The sequence below is a fragment of the Ixodes scapularis genome, unplaced genomic scaffold (assembly GCF_016920785.2).
Source record: "Ixodes scapularis isolate PalLabHiFi unplaced genomic scaffold, ASM1692078v2 PGA_scaffold11__112_contigs__length_91849675, whole genome shotgun sequence".
Lineage (NCBI taxonomy): Eukaryota > Metazoa > Arthropoda > Arachnida > Ixodida > Ixodidae > Ixodes > Ixodes scapularis.
Genome location: NW_024609837.1, coordinates 56,913,894 through 56,932,826, shown reverse-complemented (window position 1 = coordinate 56,932,826; position 18,933 = coordinate 56,913,894). Strand labels below are relative to the sequence as shown.

The window sequence follows — 18,933 nt, the reverse complement described above, 5'->3', positions numbered from 1 at the left end:
AACATTGCCATCTATACTCAATTTGCCAAGTCATTGGACTGTAAATCTGAGTTCTCTTACACGTGCATTATTACGTAATATTATCGTTATCATTGCTGTTCTTAACCATTTTCTTTGTAAAACCCATATTACAATTAATACATTGTAATTAATTTTTCTAAGGGGGCACATCAAGTCATATTTTTGGTCGATCTCTGTCTGTGCTGCAGACATCCTGTTATAGTGACGTTGAATATACTGGGTGACCCAAGGAGCAGCCAGGCTCTTTAAATCGACCGCAAAAATCTATTTCTTAACCTATTGCGCTAAGATTTTGTGCAGCGTTGCCCACAGATGGTGCATTTTTTTTGTAAAATTTGCAAATAGCAAACTTACCCGAGGAAAAAGTAAAGAAAAAAAAAAGCTTAGCTCCTATGGAAACGCAGCGAAGCCACTGGTTTTCAAACAATATGGCGGTGCTACGCACGGGAGACAAGAGATGGCGCAAGCGGTCACGATGCCGACTGCCAGCAACAAACGAGCATACGGCACTGAGAGCCGGCGTCTTCAGCAGACGATCGTTTCAACACAAAAGCGGCGCGCGTTCCACAGGTGGCGACAGTCGCAGAAACAAAAACAGGCGCAGTCACAACAAGGAACTGCAAGGCAGACGACATCAGTACCCCAAAAAAAACAGTCAAAATATCCCAACAAACCATTTTTTCAATCGATTATGTGTCCATCCAATATGTTTTATTAGTAAGGATGATAAAATAATGCATTGGCAACTGATATCAAAAAAGCTCGCACCGCTTTGAGTCGAAAATATCGTCTGCTAAAGACGCTGGCTCTCAGCGCCGTATGCTCGTTCGTTGGAGGCAGTTGGCATTGTGACCGCTTGCGCCATCTCTTGTCTCCCGTGTGAAGTGGTGCCGTATTGTTTGAAGACCGTTGGCTTCACTGCATCTCCATAGAAGCTAAGCCTTTTTCTTTCTTTTTCCTCAAGTAAATTTGCTTTTTGCAAAATTAAAAAAAAAAAAGAAAATATACTATCTGTGGACAACGCTGCACAAAATCGTAGCACGATAGGTTAAGAAACCGAATTTTGCGATCGATTTAAAGAGCCTGGCCGCTCCTTGGGTCACCCAGTGGATATGATTTGATATGATTTATTCACATTTAAATGACGTGATTTGAAGAGCTCAGCTTCAAGTTGAGCAAATAACTACACTACTTAAAAGCCTCGAGAATGTCACGCTGTGGTTAGCACAGCTGCCATACGTGTCTGCAAAATGGTCCGTTTTAGAGCGCAGCTCTTAGGGGCCCGTTTCCGGCTTGAGCGGCGTCGCCGTCGCCGTCGCCGTCGCCGTCGGCGTAACCGCGCGGTGCATTATGGGTAAAATTCCCCGCTAAATCTAGCGGAAAAATTTCCCCGCTAAATTCGAAAATATTCCCCGCTAAATTTAGCGGAAAAATTTCCCCGCTAAATCTAGCGGAAAATTTTCCCCGCTAGATTTAGCGGAAAAAATTCCCCGCTAAATCTAGCGGAAAAATTTCCCCGCTAAATCTAGCGGAAAAATTTCCCCGCTAAATCTAGCGGAAAAATTTCCCCGCTAAATCTAGCGGGAAAATTTTCCCCGCTAGATTTAGCGGAAAAAATTCCCCGCTAGATTTAGCGGGGAAATTTTTCCGCTAGAGGAATTTTTTCCGCTAGATTTAGCGTGGAATTTTTTCAGCTAAATCTAGCGGAAAAATTTTCCGCTAGATTTAGCGGGGAAAATTTCCGCTAGATTTAGCGGGGAAAATTTTCCGCTAAATTTAGCGGGGAATTTTTTCCGCTAAATCTAGCGGGGAAAATTTTCCCGCTAGATTTAGCGGGGAAATTTTTCCGCTAGATTTAGCGGGGAAATTTTTCCGCTAGATTTAGCGGGGAAATTTTTCCGCTAGATTTAGCGGGGAATTTTTTCCGCTAAATCTAGCGGGGAAAATTTTCCGCTAGATTTAGCGGGGAAATTTTTCCGCTAAATTTAGCGGGGAATATTTTCGAATTTAGCGGGGAAATTTTTCCGCTAGATTTAGCGGGGAAATTTTCCCCGCTAAATCTAGCGGAAAATTTTCCCCGCTAAATCTAGCGGAAAAATTTTTCTGAGGGGTCACGTGACCCCCCAAGGCCACATGACCCCCCCCCCCCCCCCCCCGCCCCGACAACAGGTAACCCTCTGTACCCTTCCCTCCTCCTCCTCAAGAGCTGCGCTCCAATTCGGTGTTACAGGGAGTTGTAAACGGCTTTCATTTTTTTGCTTAGCGACTTAACGGTGGAATTGCGGTACTTTAGGGGAGGATATAATATGTTTTCTTTCGGTTGTGATACGATCGGCTAGAAAGGGAGGTATGACTATCGCACGGCCCTTGGCCGTGCGATCCTGTGGTTCATTCCTGTAAAGTACGCAGCTTACCTAAAATCCTGTAAGGGCGCCCTTCCTTGAGAGACCGCCCATTCCGTTTTTCTGGGTAAATATCCGTAACACAAGAATTCGGAAACATCGCCCAGCCCCCGATTCCTGTTGGACATCACACGACGCCCGACGGGGATAGTATCAACTGTGCGATATGCAGTACCGGTACGTGTGTGACAAGGGAGTCTGCAACAAGTTCCCGGATTTTTGTCCGCAACCTGTGCAGACAGAAACGGTGAGAGCGTGAGACTGCTCTCGCCCGCTAGGGGTGAGCAACAGCCACTCCTCCCCTTCTAGATCACCATGGCTGTGCCAAGATAAAGAACCCAATTAAAATAACAAGCTGCAAATTCTTTTAACATTAAAATCATATTCATGACCCCTTTAGGCCCTCACTATTATCAATTCAACCTAAATTTGGGATACAGATTCCCAGAGTCTGCATGATATCTTATTATACGCTCCGTGCAGAAACTATAGGGGCACCTTGAAAAACGCGCGTAGCGCCGCTAGCGGAGGAGATGGCGTTCGACAGTGAGGCGCGTTCAGCAGCCTGCGGCGCCTTTTCGCATGCCAAGCTGTGGCGGCGGAAGCGCGCACGGACGGAACTTTTGTTTTTTTGAGCCGATACGTTGAGGGCGACGTTGCATGAGTGCTGGGGCAGACCTAAGAAGGGCATTTAGCTGTTCTCCACTTCTTATTATATATTGAGTTTGAGTCAGTTGCGGCCGAAAAAGGAGTTGGAGCAATTTTGCGAAAAGCAAGACGACCGCCACCATAAATGCTCTAAGTTAGAAATTTATTTCGCTCGTCGCTGTAAACGTAAGACTGCTGGAACGATGATATTTGGAGGCAAGTGAGACGTTCGCTAAGTTTGTGCACAAAGTGTGCCAAGTTTCATTAAGACAGCAGGTGTGAAAGTTAAGTTTCTAACGAATAAAGAAATAAAGCTGTACGGGCTATCCAATATTGGACTCAAAATGTTGTGTTATAACCGGGCTTTGCGAAGTGCAGATTGGGGTACACATGTGCTTGGATTTGACAGTAACATGACAGAGCACTTATTATACCAAAAAGAGGTGGCATAGGGAAACCAGGTGGAAATTTGGTTTGGGCGGCGTAACTCAATGGGAACTGGTTTTGACCATGAAAGGGCTCTCAAGAGAATACCACTCGTGGGTGGTGCACACTTTACAGATAGGAAGGGACCAGTGTATGGTACTTCCAGTTCGAAAAACTTTGCGATAGGTGGCTCTAAAGCCGGGAGAGAGAAAAAAAATGTTTTCTACAGAACTCGGGGTGTCAGCGTTTCCACATCCAAAAGGAGGCTGATCAAAAAAGAAAGCACACCATATAAACTTCCATACTCAAACGTCGATTCTCCAGTGATTCCGAGTTTCATTTAGTTTTCCTTAGATTCATATTTGTCACTTTTTTCTTTACCGTTCGAATCTTTCTTCATGAAGTACAGATTGCATGCCATACTTGTCCGGAAATATCACCGACACGTGCGATGGGGACGAAAATTCCTTGGAGGGCATTCCTCCAACGAAATTGGCACTCCATACCCGCGAGTGTGGGATGGCATTTCAATTCGTCCCATCGGTGCTAACACATGTAGGCGTTATGGTACGAAAACAAACGCGGAGCACAAAGCGGCAGTGTAGAATATGTCAGTCGTGCCGATACAGTGGCAGACATGATCGGGAGGCCGAATTTCTCGCGTCATACGGCACGGGTCCATCGTTGTCGCTGTCCCACAAAACATCGGCGAGGTGAAAAACTGTGAAACTTTGTCCCCACGAGATACGACGCATAATTATTGAAGTACTTAACGATGCAGCACCAACATCACTTCATGCTGTGAACCCAGTGCAATCGCACCGCTCCGACTTCAGCGCGTGCCAATGTACGCGGCGTGGTTTCAGTTTCGTTTCTCTGGGGCTCCCACTGCCTACCTTCGGTACCGGCCGCGCAGCGGCGCGCCAGTCGTGTCGCACGGAGTGTATACACGCGAGTTTTTCCAACCATCAATAACTATCATGTCTAATTATAGTAGTGAAATACTAAAAGCTAACTTCTTGGCATATCATAGGTACAAGCACTGGAAATATGAGCAGGCACAGTACAAATGCACTCAGTGCATCAAGCTGTTATAAGGGCGGTTGAGATGGACTGCCACATCGCCTACGGTCACAGTGTGACCGCAAGTTCTACGGCCTAGCATCCTAGAGGCATCCCGTGCGGCATTTCACCCTCTTTGTTTGGCACTCCACCGTCTCAGCTTATGTTGCTGCTCACATTATCGTTATTCTGTAGGGACACAGCAAATCTTCTACATACTCCACCGTGGCAAGGTACGCTCAAACGGTCCGAGACACAGATGCACAAGGAGTTTGCTCGAAATGCCACACATTTAGGGTTTGTGCGGATCGCGGACCCTCAGACCTGACACGGCCGGCGCAATCTGTGGAACGCCAGACCCATTGAGGAAACCGGCCTCGGCCCAGGCAATCAGGTGGGAGGAGTCGGCACCCTGCGGCAGCCCAGGCGAGCGGGCTGCAATCTCCTGCAAGCGTCACCTCTGCCATCAGGAGAGTCCAACGTTACTGGACCAACACCAACTCGGTTAGAAACTTTGTCCTTGGAACGCAGACCCCTCGCGTCCACTGGTATCTGCGACCCAGGTTCGATTACATCGCTGCCCCTTGGTGGTCAGTCTGTTCCATTAGTTTGTTTGTAGTTCGTAGGTTACAGTCAGTAGGCTATCACAAGGTGAGAACGGCAGAGAGGAGCCTCAGTTGTCCCGCCTCCAACCTTCAACAACATTTCATCATCTCGTGCACCTTGAGTGCGCGTGCACAGTTGAAACGCGGTGGAAGTCATGGAGCACATACTGGAGACCGGGCGTTCAAAAGGCATGTTTTGCCATTTTCAGTCTGGTGGTCACTCTTGTGGTGTTACATAATCCATTTTAAGACGGGGGGGGGGGGGGGGAGTCAGCAAGAGTTCTGTTTTGCAGGCACAGGTAAGAATTGTTTTTTTTTTTTCCACTGCTTTGGTGCATTTTTTGGATTGGAAAGCTTGCGAGGAAGCCGCAGCACGGCACAACTGCACCATCTTCTCCGTTCCGGTGTGTATAGACCACTTTACTAGGGTAAGAGGAGAGAGAGAAATAAGCTTCCATGTTTGAGCTGTTCCGAAGGTACAGCCCACCGGAACCACTTACACGATGAGAACGGCACGTGCCCTTTCCCCCTGCTACCCTGCTGAGCTGGTTGAAACGCCGGTGGAAGATGGCCGGTTTGTTCTCTGCTATCAGGATCAGGTGCATGCCCTTTCCCCTCTTTTACCCCGAGAATAACACACTGAAATGCCCAGATGTACTCAGATGGCGCCGCAGAAGAACAAAATTTCACCGCACTTAGTGTAATGGACTATACCTAGTTCCTGGAGTGGCAGCTGAAGCAGAAACGGCGGCACCACAATCTCGTCGAGCCAGGCACTGAGGTACGGGTGGGAGCCAGTTTATTTATGGATGTCATTATTCCTTCTAAGGAATGCATGCTATGAAAAAAAAGCACCCTAATCACAGAAACAACATCTCCAAAGCAGGCTCCAATGGCAGTTCCCGACTGAGTTGTTCAATGGCAGTTCTCGACTGAGTTGTTCTATACACGTTTCCGAAAAACGCTCCAAGGCTCCTAGCTGCTCTAGCAGCTAAAAATTTCCCGCCACTCTCTTGGGCTGTTGAAACCTGTGCAGCACAATTCACCACCTGCTCTTAGTGGTTTTTTTCCTTCAAAATTTTCCGGCATCTCTTAAAAAAGTTTCCACTTTATTTTTCTTGTGCATGCTGCATACCCTTTTTGTTTTGTCTTCCTCTGTGAAAAATAACTCGACATTCACGAGAAATGGAGGAGTGGAATGACGTCGAACAACCCTCGACGCGATCTTGCAAACAATGACAAATGTTCTTTCCACTCTTCGAGATAATCCGCGTAGAGTCCTTCTCAGCCATCGCCAAAAATAGCTGTTCGGGTTGGGGTGGGGAACGAACCAGTCACATACGTTTCTTTGCCTCGATGCTGGTGTTGTGAAAAAAGGAAGCTCTCCCCAAAACATGCCCCAAAACGAGGTCCTCTTGGATTCCGTTTGATCGTCGCGATGTGACTGTCATCGACGCTGCTGTACTCTGTTAGTTGAGATCTTTCTCAAATACGTCTTTTTGGATAAAGCTGCACCCTGTGGTATGTACAACATAATGTTTGAATGTTGAAACTTGCTAAATTTCATGTCAGAGTCCTGTTGTATAGATCGGTAATCACATTATTTGTGCGCGTGAAGTATGCATGCTTTTCATCTATCTTTCATTGCCAATTTTTTTCGACAGCTAAGCGCTTTGTCAATTGACACGGCTAAGAGGGCGGTGCCGTGGAAACTCGTAAAATAAAACAAACATTCCAGTCGCATTTGTTTTGTCGCGCGCGCATCCAGCAAAAATAGTTTACAGTTTGCCTTTTTTTTTTTTTTTAAACATGGTACAATCTCTTTTTAATGTCCTCGAAAAAATACTACACCATGAAGCGCTAACAATAGCGGGGAAAGGGCAGGAATGTAGCCGAATGTATATCTGAAATTGTGCCAACGCAGGATGCGCCTATCGAAATCACACTGTCCACTCGGTTAGGGTTAGCAGGGGCGCCGGTGAGACTAGCCTCAAACCCAGTGAGTGGGCTCAAAAAAGGTTCTCCCGTCCCTGGGGCCGAGCGTTTCTAGGAAAGATGTATAGTCACAGACAAAAGGAGACAAAGCAGGAGATGTCTTTCAAATGCCCAACCTTTGGCAAGCCCTCTGTGTCTTTTGCCATGCCTTGGCTGCACATTCGAGGCTGATGAGACACGAAGCGTTGTTGAAGGTAGGAAGCAATCCCGCAGGAGCCGGAACAACTCAAGCTCCTCCCCGCCATTCTCAGCGACTATAGAAACGTTGAAAGGGAGCTGCTCCCCAGGAAGTGCCAGCCTGTGAGGGCGACCCACCTGCAGCGCTTCCAGAAGGCCCACCTCGTAGAGCTTGCCTCCGAGACTGGACCTCCTCTCCCGATACTCGTCGGAAAAGTCGACCACCTTCGTCTCTGGTACCTGGAAAGGGCAGTCTTCCGTCGAGCCCAGGACGTGCATCATGAAAAAGCTTGTGGAGCGCAAGTTGGCAGTCCGAATTCGGCCCTCTGGCGTATTCTCGTGGACGTCACATTGTTTGGATTACGGGACGAAAAAGAGGAACGAGGCCTAGATGAACACGCTTTGGTGACTCACGCGTTCGCCTTCAACTGGCTCCCAGAATCGCTCACCCGAAAGTGTAAGCGAACCTGCCGGCTAAAGGCAAGCACGTGATTCAATGAGGTACGTTTTCCGAAGCCTCGAACCTCCTCTCCTCTCTCTGTTAGGCGCTGGCAACTGCTACATGAAAGATGTTAAGAATACGGTAAAAAGCTATTTATATTTATAAAATGGAGGATGGAACATGGCGGTGTGGCCGGTTTAGGAGCGAGGGAATGTTCTTCTTACTTGCTGTCTCCTAGTGCTTTTTTGGCACAGGTGCTAACATATATACCATAAAAACGAGTTGGCTAAAAGAAGGCTAGTTGTATTTTTTCTACACTAAGTTTCTCTCTAAGGGATTCGATAAACAAAGGTCTCTAAATTGATGTTAGCAAAAAAAACAAGCTTTGGTACAATGAATGCCTCTGCCTGCGGGGGGGGCTTCTCTTGAGCATGGGCAGACTTCAGAAGGAAGGTGTTATGACCCGTCCCTATCTCCCTGTGTTTGTGAGTGCGTGTTATGCTCGTCGAACTATTTTCCCAGTCGTTAGAACCAGTTTGGGAAATGGATTAGCCCAGGCTTAGCCGAACGCTCGAGGCCTGGCCAGTGTGGTTAGCATCAGTGGCTTCAGGGGAAGCACCGCTCAAAGACTCCTCTCCCTCACGTGTCAACCCTTCTGACCTCTACCTGCGGCTAGCGCCAAGGCGGCAGAACGCGTCAATGTGTGTTTCGGGCCTTCCGGGTGCTTATCCGTCACGGTGGCGGGAGGGGGATTAAACGGCACCGGCTATCTGCTGGGAAACAATCCAGGAATTGTCCAGCAGCCAATTTGCAGACCTTAGAACTGTTCCCCATCCCAGATTCAAGTGTGGGGGATAATCGTCATTTTGCCATTCCCAAACGTCTAGTTCCCCTTGGAAGAGAGCTCCGCTGGCCCGATTGCCGTCGGTTGCTTCAGGAGAAGCACCGCCTACGGAATCCTCCTCTTCCTCAGATGTCCAGAAAAACCCCAACCGTTCGAGGGATGGTCGTCTTCGATGAGATATTTCGCTATAGAATAAACCTGTCAAGTTTTCCCGATCTGTTTCCTCGACTAACTGGCTCACACATTGCTCGTGAGAAAGGTTGGACGCCAGCGAGATGGCCATGCTACCCGAGAGACCAGGCTGGGCATCGACACTTATCAGCTGGATGGCGACGCTGGGATGCTGAACAATGCGGATCAAGACCCGCCTCGGACTCCATGGACCGATGACCACACATGTGGGTGAGTGTTCGGCTTTTGCCCCTAGAGACCACCACGCTTTCGCTACAATTGTTTTGTTAGACAAAGCAGGTGGTTGAGACTGAGGCGTGGATTTTAAAGAAGCCGTCAGGATAGCAACAGACCCACCATTTAGATCAATCACAAACCTTAATTCGTTAGGCAAGGCAGATCTGATTTTGATTTGTGAGGAACTTGGTGTGGACGGGCTGAGAAACAAAACAAAGGCACTCATCATTGAGGCCATTAGAGCCACGGGAGCAGATGCGGATGAGCTTGTGGAGAGTTTGGACTTAGCTAAGGACAGACAAAGAGAGGAGCTCGAAAAAAGGAAGCGAAGTGACCGCCTTTGTTGCGAGGAGCTCGAGCTTGAGCTAATGAGACAACAGCAGGAGATGGAGCTCAAGAAACTAGATCTCGAGTTAAAGAAATGTTCATCGGACGGCGGAAGCGGAGTGGGCTCTCGTGGCGGCCCTCGCGACCGGTTCACAGCGTTCTGAAGGCCTTCTGCAAGAAGGTTTGACTTGCGGTTTGGCTGTTTGGCGGTATGGCAGCGCGAAGTGGCTCCCGTTCTGAAGTGATTTTTACCCCGTCTTTGCTGTCGTTTGTGGCCAATCAAGTGTCATGCCGAATTAGTGTTTAATCGTGCAGCAAATGCAATGCGAGCTGCCCTGGCTGCCCGCTGCATACAGCCTATCCAGAAAATGCTTTAGTGGCGCCCTCTCGAGCCGTCGACACGGAGTGTGGCAGCCGTGATTGCTCGCTGAGCTCACTACCCGTCCTCTAGTTCACTGCCACTCAAGCAACCAAGGACGTCATGAAGGAGGTTATTTTTTGCTTGTTCTTGTAATCTTAATTTGCCTATAACTTTTTAAATAAAGCGAAATTTGAGAAAAGAAAAGTTTCATTAAGTTACTACGTTCAGTGCGCTCAGGTTCGGTACAAATGAAAAACCACTAAAAAAGTTGTTACAGGGCCCCATTAAGAGATACCGTCTCTCCACGGAGCGGTTCCGGCTGTGCTTTTGACAGGCCATGAAGGGGAAGGAGGACTCATACTTCGAGTTTGCGTATGACCTAAAGGCCAATCTCATTGAATGGCTGAAGAGTGCTGAAGAGTTTGACAATCTTGAGAGCGTGGTGGAGTGCTTCTGCTTAGAGCTATTTTACCGCTCCATCCCGGAGCAGACGCGGCTCTAGATCTTCGATCAGAGGGAAGAAAAAACGACCCAGAGGGCAGCAGAGCTGGCAGAAGAGTATGCGGTACGCAGAAACCTGCGCGAGGAGGACCGCTATGGTTCAGGTCGCCGGGACACAGAGCCAAAAGGCTATTCGTGGAAAGGGAAATCCGGAGAAGGAGAAAACCTCACAAAGAAGGCTGTGCCCGAAACACAAGGTAACGAAAGGAGCCTCTCCTTTCATTACCTTGTGTTTCGGCCTTGGGAACGCTCGAAACCAGTTCGATCCTCCAGTCCGTATGACCGCAGCGCCGCCGCATACATCTGGGACCATTCTACGCTCGCGCCGCTCGTTGGCGCCTGATCCCACTACACCTTCCTAGTGTGCGCCGCCTTTTCCAACGCTTGGTGGCGGGTATATCGATGGGTCATTTCTTGTTTCCGTACTTTCTAAACTGCATTTGTTTCTTTTTTACCTAAAATAGTGAACAAAAACTACTTTTATAAATAATTGAAACGGTTCGCGCCACTAATATTTTGTATTTCGACTAAAAAGAAGCTTTTAGCGGCTCTGACCAGTAGAAAGCCCAAGACCAAATACCTCACATTTCACGCGCTTTCGGTACCGTGGGTCACCCCCGTAGGTGGAGGAGGTTTCTGCGTCGTCCGGTTAAAATAGGACCTACTGATATTTAGGTACACTCTCCGTGCCAGCTGGCTTGGCTGAACCCCGAGGGACGTGGAAACCACAAAAAAAGGTAAACGCTTAAATGTGAATGCAGGGCCCCTTTAAGACTAATGTATTACGTTTTGGGATAGCTCGAATGCTTCATCGGGCCACGGTGGATCACACGAACAGTGATCGACAACATTGGCACATCTTTTAGGGTGGCATCACTCGGCTCTGACAACCGTAACCGCCGCTTTTGAGTTATTTTTCTTGCCGTTCTTTCTACATACGCGCCGCGATCATAATAAAACGCAGCTGCGTTCCATAACTCGAAAACATACCCACGTCCACCGTTGCTGCACTATCTGTGTTGTCACGTGATTCGAATTCGGATTGCTGGAGTAACTAGCATTTACCTACTCCAGGGTAGGTGCTTTATTTTTATTGTCACGTGATGAACGGATTTTAGCAACTCTCAGTCGCTCGAGTGAACACAAGAAACGACATTCGGAATCGGCGTTGATGGCGTGAATGTCAACGAGCAAGCATCCTTTGTTTGCCCGCGCATCTGCACGTCTGTTGAACTCCGTGTGATTTGCATCAACAAACTTTCGGGAGGATATCCCTCATCCTGCCTCGTCAGTCCAGCGTGAGTTGCGACTTGCTTTAACATGTCTCGCAAGAGAAAATCGCTGTCCTTCAAAGAGAAACTGGAAGTCCTGAGGAAAGTGGACGAGAAACCTAAAAAAAAAATGCAAGGATTCGGCGAAGGAGTTTTGGAACGTTTTTACAAGTTGTAAAACTGTCCCCTTGGTGATATTGAAAAAAAAGAAGACTCAGAAGAACATTACTGACTTCTTTGGCGGGAAGAGTGACCAATAAACGGCAAATAGCCCCCGCTTTGCTTTCATGTACTTAGGTGACTTGTTTTTCGTTCATACGAATTTCGGATTATACGAATATTTTCTGCGATCCCGCGATATTCATATCATCGAAATTCTACTGTATGTGATATACACCTAACAGCCAAGCTGTTAGGTGTCGACGCCCAGCCTGGTCTCTCGGGTAGCATAGCCATCTCGCTGACATTCAACCTTTCTCACAAACAACGTCCGAGCCAGTCAGTCGAGGAAACAGATAGGGATAACTTAACAGGTTTATTCCATAGCGAAATATCTGATCGAAGACAACCGTCCCTCGAACGGTCGGGGTTTGTGTGGACACCTGAGGGAGAGGAGGATTCCATAGGCGGTGCTTCTCCTGAAGTGACCAACGGTGATCAGACCAGCGGAGCGCTCCCCCACGGGGAGCTTAACGTTTGGGAATGGCAAGACGACGATTATCCCCCACGCTCGAATCCGGGGTGGGGAACAGTTCCAAGGTCTGCAAATTGGCTGCTGGTTGATCCCTGGATTGCTTCCCAGCAGACAGCCGGCGCCGTTTAATCCCCCTCCCGCCACCGTGACGGATAAGCACCTGAAAGGCCCGAAGCACAGATTGTCGCATTCCGCCACTTCGGCGGCAGCTGCAGGTTGAAGGGCTGACACGTAAAGGAGAGGAGCCCTTGAGCGGTGTTTCCCCTGAAGCGACTGACGCCAGCCACACTGGCCAGGCCCGAGCGTTCGGCTAAGTCTGGGCTAATCCATCCCCCAAAGTGGCCCTGACGACTGGGAAAATGGTTCGACGAGTGTTCCACGCACTCACAAACACAGGGAGATGGGGACGGGTCCATAACAGAGGAGGCAACCACCCCCCCACTAAGTTCCCCCCCACCCCCAAAGTTCCCCAGGGGGCAACTTTTCTATGGAAAAAACATCACACACCAGCATTTTTTAGGAGGAAATGTTTAACTGAAAATTTTGTGCCAACAAAATATGTATGGGCAACGCTTTGCCCATGACGTAGCATATGTTTAGGACAGTGGTCTCAAACTCATTTGAGCGTGGGGGCCAGATAGCCGATGCTGGGAAGGCCAAGGGCCAACGTCAGACCGTGGGGGGGTCAAACGATTAAAAATTGAACAGACCTCGTGCTCTATGCTTTTTGTAAACTCAGTTTCGTCACTGACATTTTTAGATGTGATTTCTTTATATGACTACTTTATGCCATGACCTGATGGGATAACAATAATTCAAATGACACCGCCCCATCAACGTGCTCGCATTTTTAATAGAACAAAAGAGCAAGTACACCGTCGTTCCTGTTGCTCAATTCACTCAGGAATTAACCAAGCTGAACATTTATCTAAAGAACAACAAGTTATTTGGCAGTTCTTGCTTTCCTGACGCTTTCTATTACAACACCCATACTTGTCTTTTAAAAATAATTTTTTTTTTTTCTTTTCTTTTTTTTTTTTAAGGCGAGATTTCCGAGCTTGTACCATTATCTTTGGCAGTTCTTTATGCTGATCGAGAGTTCGCACAGCCGATATGCATTCTTCAACGAAGAGCTCGTGCTTGCAGACAAGTACTGAAACTGTTGTGCATTACAAAAAGCTGGCCCCATAAGATAAAGCGAAAGAAAGGTTAAATGAACACAGATAAGTAAAAACTATGTGAATATGTTGAAAGAGCAGAGCGACATTTCGAGAGAAAATGAATCGGCAGGATGAGATCACTACAGCCGTGCCATTTCTAGCGCTCGATACATATGGGAATTGGGACGCGTAGACGGTTGCCTGCGGGCCGCGTCCCAGCGAGTCGCGGGCCGCATGTTTGAGACCCCTGGTTTAGGATATCAAATCTAAACCCTCCCCCGACCTGGGACACCTTGTGGTCGCCGAGCCAGAAGACCCAGGCGTGTCCCAGCCGGGCTGGAGACTGGCCGCACTCTGGGCCCGAGATCCGCACAGCGGGCCACCACCGGGCCGAGCCCAGCCGTGCCCAGACCACCTGGCCTGCCCTGGCGCCTCGCTCCTTGCAATCGAGAGCAGAGTGCGCCGTGTCAATTAGGCGCTCGGACGGGCTAAAACTTCCGCGGCTTGTACACGTCTGGTGTCGGACAGCATGTATGCCGTCAAAAGGAATGTCTTACAATGATGCCATATTTTTAGTTCCGTTCCGGCGGAATGGGGGGGGGGGGGGGAGAAGATGTAAGAATACTCGGGAATCTGGATGAGCACCTGATAAAAGTTAAAAGAAAACCAAATTGACAATTAACGGGTTACATTCATGGACCACCGACCACATATTCGGCTTTCAAGATATGTCGACCTTGGCCACTGTGGGAACCAAGAAAGTTTCTTGAATCCTGGTTTATTCAAAGTGACACACTGCACAAAAACCGTAACCTCCTACCGGACGTCTACAGAAACTTCATGCTTTAATAAATGTGCTTCCTCGAGTACTCTCACGGTTCTTTGATGTTCTAACGATGCCTCCTGTATGAAAGGCGAGATATTTAATGAATTTGTTTATTTTTTTAAGTTGAGCTGTCTTTTTGTTATCTTTCATCACAGGGAAGGAGCAACTGGATGAAGCTACCACCACAATTCTGCAATAAAGAAAGCCTGATCATGCAAAATAATGTTCTGCACAAGAGTGCGAGGCAGAGAGCTTCAAATGAGATATGACATAATATCTGGTGTACTGACGGTGGATTTAAGTGACCACTTAATAAGACAAATATAACTAACCCTTATTATCGAGACATAAACGATTATAGTATTGAACGCTTTGTTACGCTTGTATCGGCCACACACTGGAATGACATACGCAATGGGCCAAACCCTAGTAAATCCTACGATAAGTTTATAGAGAAGGTAAAAGAAGCCTATGAAGATGTGTTCCCATTTAGAAAAGTCAAAAGGCACAAGAGATCACGAAAACCCTGGAATACCGTAACACTTCTTAAACGAATAAATGAGCGAAATAAACTTTGACACATTCATAAAAACAAGAGACCTCGATATACTGGCTGAATACAAAAAGAGATGGAACAAGTTAAACGCTAATATAAAAAAGGCGAAAGTAAACTATTATAAAAATTAATTCATTACAATTCAACATAATCCAGTGAAAGTGTGGAAGACAGCAAAAGAACTGATGTCCAACTCGAGCAATACCATCCCCAATGTCCTTAGAATAGATGACAGGGATTATTCTGGTAGAAAACTTGCAAATCTATTTAATGCTCATTATTTGCTTTCGGGCGCTCCGACTTTCTCTTTACAACAGAAAAGAAACTTTGAATTTCATACCCACGTATGTTTACGACAGTCTATATTTTTGTCACCAACTACAGAGACTGAAGTGTTTAACGTAATAAATTCATTAAGAAATAGCGGCGCATGCGGCGATGATGAGTTAAAAGTTAAACCTATAAAAGCAATTGCTGGGATAATATGTCAACCACTATCAGCAGTCTGTGATAAAATATTAAGCAGTGGGATATTTCCTACTCAATTAAAAACCACCAGAGTATCAGTAATACACAAAGATGGGCCAGTTAATAATTTAAACAACTACGGACCTATATCTGTTTTGCCAATATTTTCAGAAGTAATAGAGAAGATAATAAACTCCAGGGTTATTGGACCATTTCATTAAAAATAACCGAATTGTTGAACAACAATATGAATTTCAAAAAGGGAAATCTAGATAAATCGAGGATGCTTTACTGAAAATCAAGGATAAAATTTTAACTGATTTTGAGACCAAGCTTTACACATTAGGGATATTTTTAGATTTCAGGAAAGCGTTTGATTCTATTAAGCATGAAATAATTCTGAAGAAGTTGTATAACTATATGGTATTAGAGGTGTAGCCCTTGAACTTATTCAATATTACTTATCAGATCGTGTGCAATATACGACTTTAAGTCGCGAGAAATCAGAAATCGGTATATTAATGATATTGTCAACATTCCTCACACACCTGACATTGTGCTCTACGCCGATGATACAAACATATTTTTTTCTGGTGCCAACATAGATGAACTTGAATCACTCGCGAATGATTGGATGTTAGAGTTAAGTGCATGGTTGACATGTAATGAATTAGAGCTAAACACCGAGAAAACAAAGTATATGATATTTCGAGCAAAAAATAAAAGTATTAATCGAGAACTTAACCAACGATTTAGAAATAGTGAAATTAAATATGTAAAAGCTCACAAGTCTTTAGGTGTATAGTTTCAAGAAAACCTAAATTGGTCTTATCACATTGATCAGATCCGGCCCAACATCTCCCGGTCAATAGGCTTTATAAATAAACTCAAATATATCATTCCGGCTTGGTTAAAACGAGTTATACTTCACTCTTGTTCACTCTCGTTTAAATTAGTGCAGTTTGGTATAGGGTACGTGCTCACAGACCTGTATATCCAAGCCGCTCATTTTACAGAAAAGAGCAGTACGGTCAATTGCCAATATCTCATATAAGGGGCACTCTAGCCCATATTTTATCAAGCATTCTCTTCCTACAGTAGAACAGTCACTCGTTCAAAAACTGGCAATTTACATGCTTTACAAAATAAAAGCACACTCAGTTTGTGCATGAAAATTACATCAACAATGCATCAATATAGGTACTCATTTCGCCATACCCACTAAACTCAGTCCAGAGTACGCACAAACTACGGTAAACAAAGGATACTTAATCAGATCGCACAGCTATTAAACAACCACCCTGAAATACTGTTCATGATAAATAATTCCAACACAATACACACATTTAAACGAACACTGAAAATGTATCTTTCAGGTATAGCATGACTTATTAAAGTTTCCGGCCGCCTTTCTTTTGTTATATCACTGTATCTCAGTGTAATGTCACTACGAGTATTTGATTGTTTTTTCCCGTGTTTTTGTACGTTCTGTTGCTGACTGTACAGGGGGATCGAGCCTTGAGGCGATTTAAATCGCCTTTTGCCCCATCTTCCTAGACATTTGTCTGAATAAAGAAAATTATTATTATTAGTGAAATGTGGAATTGGCTATTCTTTTTTTTTTTATGTCAATAACTCCGAAGTGACAATGTTTTTGTAGTTTCCGAAATATGAATTGATGGCCTTTTCATACGATTCTAGGTCTAAGTGTGCATTCTGACGAAATGCACTGTGCATCGATGGATGTGGCTCTACTGCCTTTCCGCCAGTGTCGAGCGCTTTCCCAGACAACATACATTCTTTCAGCAACTAGAGGCTGCACCGGTCATAAACAAGCTCGTCCCAGTGGGTGTACGGGCCCGACGAAAGTGTACCTGGACACTGGGATCTGTGTGGACAGAGTCATTGCCAGGCCTTCTCGCCAGCAAAGCCGCACACGAGGTCACGGCGGCCATGCTGGGGCCAGCCGCACCTTGCCGACAGAGTCTGGTGCTGCTCCTCTTGGCCGTGGGTACGGACCCTCCCTCCCACCGTGGTGGTGCGCGCTTGCGTCCCATTCGTTCCACAGTGTAGTGTGGAGCAGGGTCTACTCCCTGGAAGTGTGCCCGAAAGGAGAGAAGAAATTACAAAATCATTTTGGTATAGTAAAATGTTTATGCTATAAAGGGGTACCATATTTTCCGGACTATAAGTCGCACCCTAGTATAAGTCACACATCTGTATATCGAGCCGTTTTCATAAAAAAGTTGGTATATAAGAAGCACCTTTGTATAAGTCGCACCTCTTTGGATGGTTCACGCGATGGGTTTTCTAGTTTACGCACAATGGTACCGCGAAATCAGAGTTTCGCACAACTGCCAGATCACACGTACCGTTTGACGCACATTTCGACTAGTATGGTGCTGTCTGGCGGAGGCAATAGTGTATCGCAGTAAAAGGACGTAAAAGGCGCAAAATGAGAGGGTAGTCGACTTTATTTTAGCGAATGCATGCCGAGCAAACGAAACTTTAAAGAGCTAGACAGTTGCGAATCAAGCTTTCGAGCACTAGGCCTAGCCTAGGCCAAGTCCCAGAGACGACACGAGCATCGATGCGCAGGCAAAAAGATAAAGCTTGACCTTTAAAAGATGGGCTAGCCACAATCCTTCCTTTTACATGTAGCAATACGGCTGGAGCGTGGCACAAAAAAACTGCTCGTCAAACGGAAACTAAGGAAGACGTGAGAAAATATTCTGCAATGCATGTATACCAGCCCAATTACTTTTCAGTGTTGATTCTGGTCCTGGTATCGAACCAGGACCTCTCCGTTTCCAGTAGAGCGCACTACCAACTGAGCTAACCAGGAGTTAGACGTCAGTAGAGCAAATGGGTTTTAAAAGTCACTCCATTTTCAGTTGCACACCAGAAACTTAGCTGTTTTTAAAGATTTGTGCTTGTCTTTTGCCCCCCTTGTTCCCCTTCTTTAGGAATTATTATCATCACTCTTGTCCACCTCGCTTGCAATTTTGCATTAATTGCGCTATCATCATGAGCTTAAATTGCAGGCCATTCACCCTTGTTGGTGTTAGACTGGTGGCAGCTGTTAAACCCTGTTTGCTCCACTGACGTCTAACACCTGGCTAACTCAGTTGGTAGAGCGCTCCACTGGAAATGGAGGTCCCTGGTTCGATACCAAAACCAGATGTATTTTTTTAGTTGCGCAACAGTCATTTGTGTATGGAGATTTCCGTCTGTCCTTTGTTCCCCTTCTCCAGGGATTACTATCCTTATTCTTTTCTAGTTAGCTTGCACCTTTGCATTAATCGCATTCTCATCGTAGCTAGTGATGGGACAAACTTTTCTCCGAACCAAGATTCGGACCCGAATCTTGAGACCCGGAGAGGTTCGGAAAACTGACCGAATCTTCTAGCGACTTGGACGGTTCGGATAGATTTGGGACATTGCCAGAACACCACGCCCTTCGGAAGAAGAGATAAATCCTTTGCTTACTCAGAAATATTATATGTGTATCATAGACGACACATTAAACCTCCACAATACGTTCAAAATCCGTGTCATACGAGAGGTTGAAGCGAATGAAATAAGTGCTCACTAGAATTATAATTCCTGACCAAAATGTTGGGGCATTAGCTAAGCCTTAATCAGATTTTTCTTTCTTAATTTTTTATTTATTGCAATAGATAATAAGCAAAGAAGTTGTACTCAGTCTTCTAACGGTTTCGCCTTCCCCTCCCTCTCA

General features: G+C 46.2%; 1 protein-coding gene across 1 annotated transcript; it reads right to left on the bottom strand.

Moving 5' to 3' along the window:
- Window positions 1-4,838: 4,838 nt before the first annotated feature.
- Window positions 4,839-17,294, bottom strand: LOC120838281 (DNA (cytosine-5)-methyltransferase 3A). Its single transcript, XM_040208134.3, has 4 exons — window positions 17,069-17,294; window positions 13,628-13,783; window positions 7,475-7,576; window positions 4,839-5,004 (listed from the first exon to the last, which is right to left on the bottom strand). Exons 1-4 carry the CDS (start codon window positions 17,249-17,251, stop codon window positions 4,852-4,854), a joined length of 594 nt encoding a protein of 197 aa, XP_040064068.1. The 5' UTR covers window positions 17,252-17,294; the 3' UTR covers window positions 4,839-4,851.
- Window positions 17,295-18,933: the final 1,639 nt, after the last annotated feature.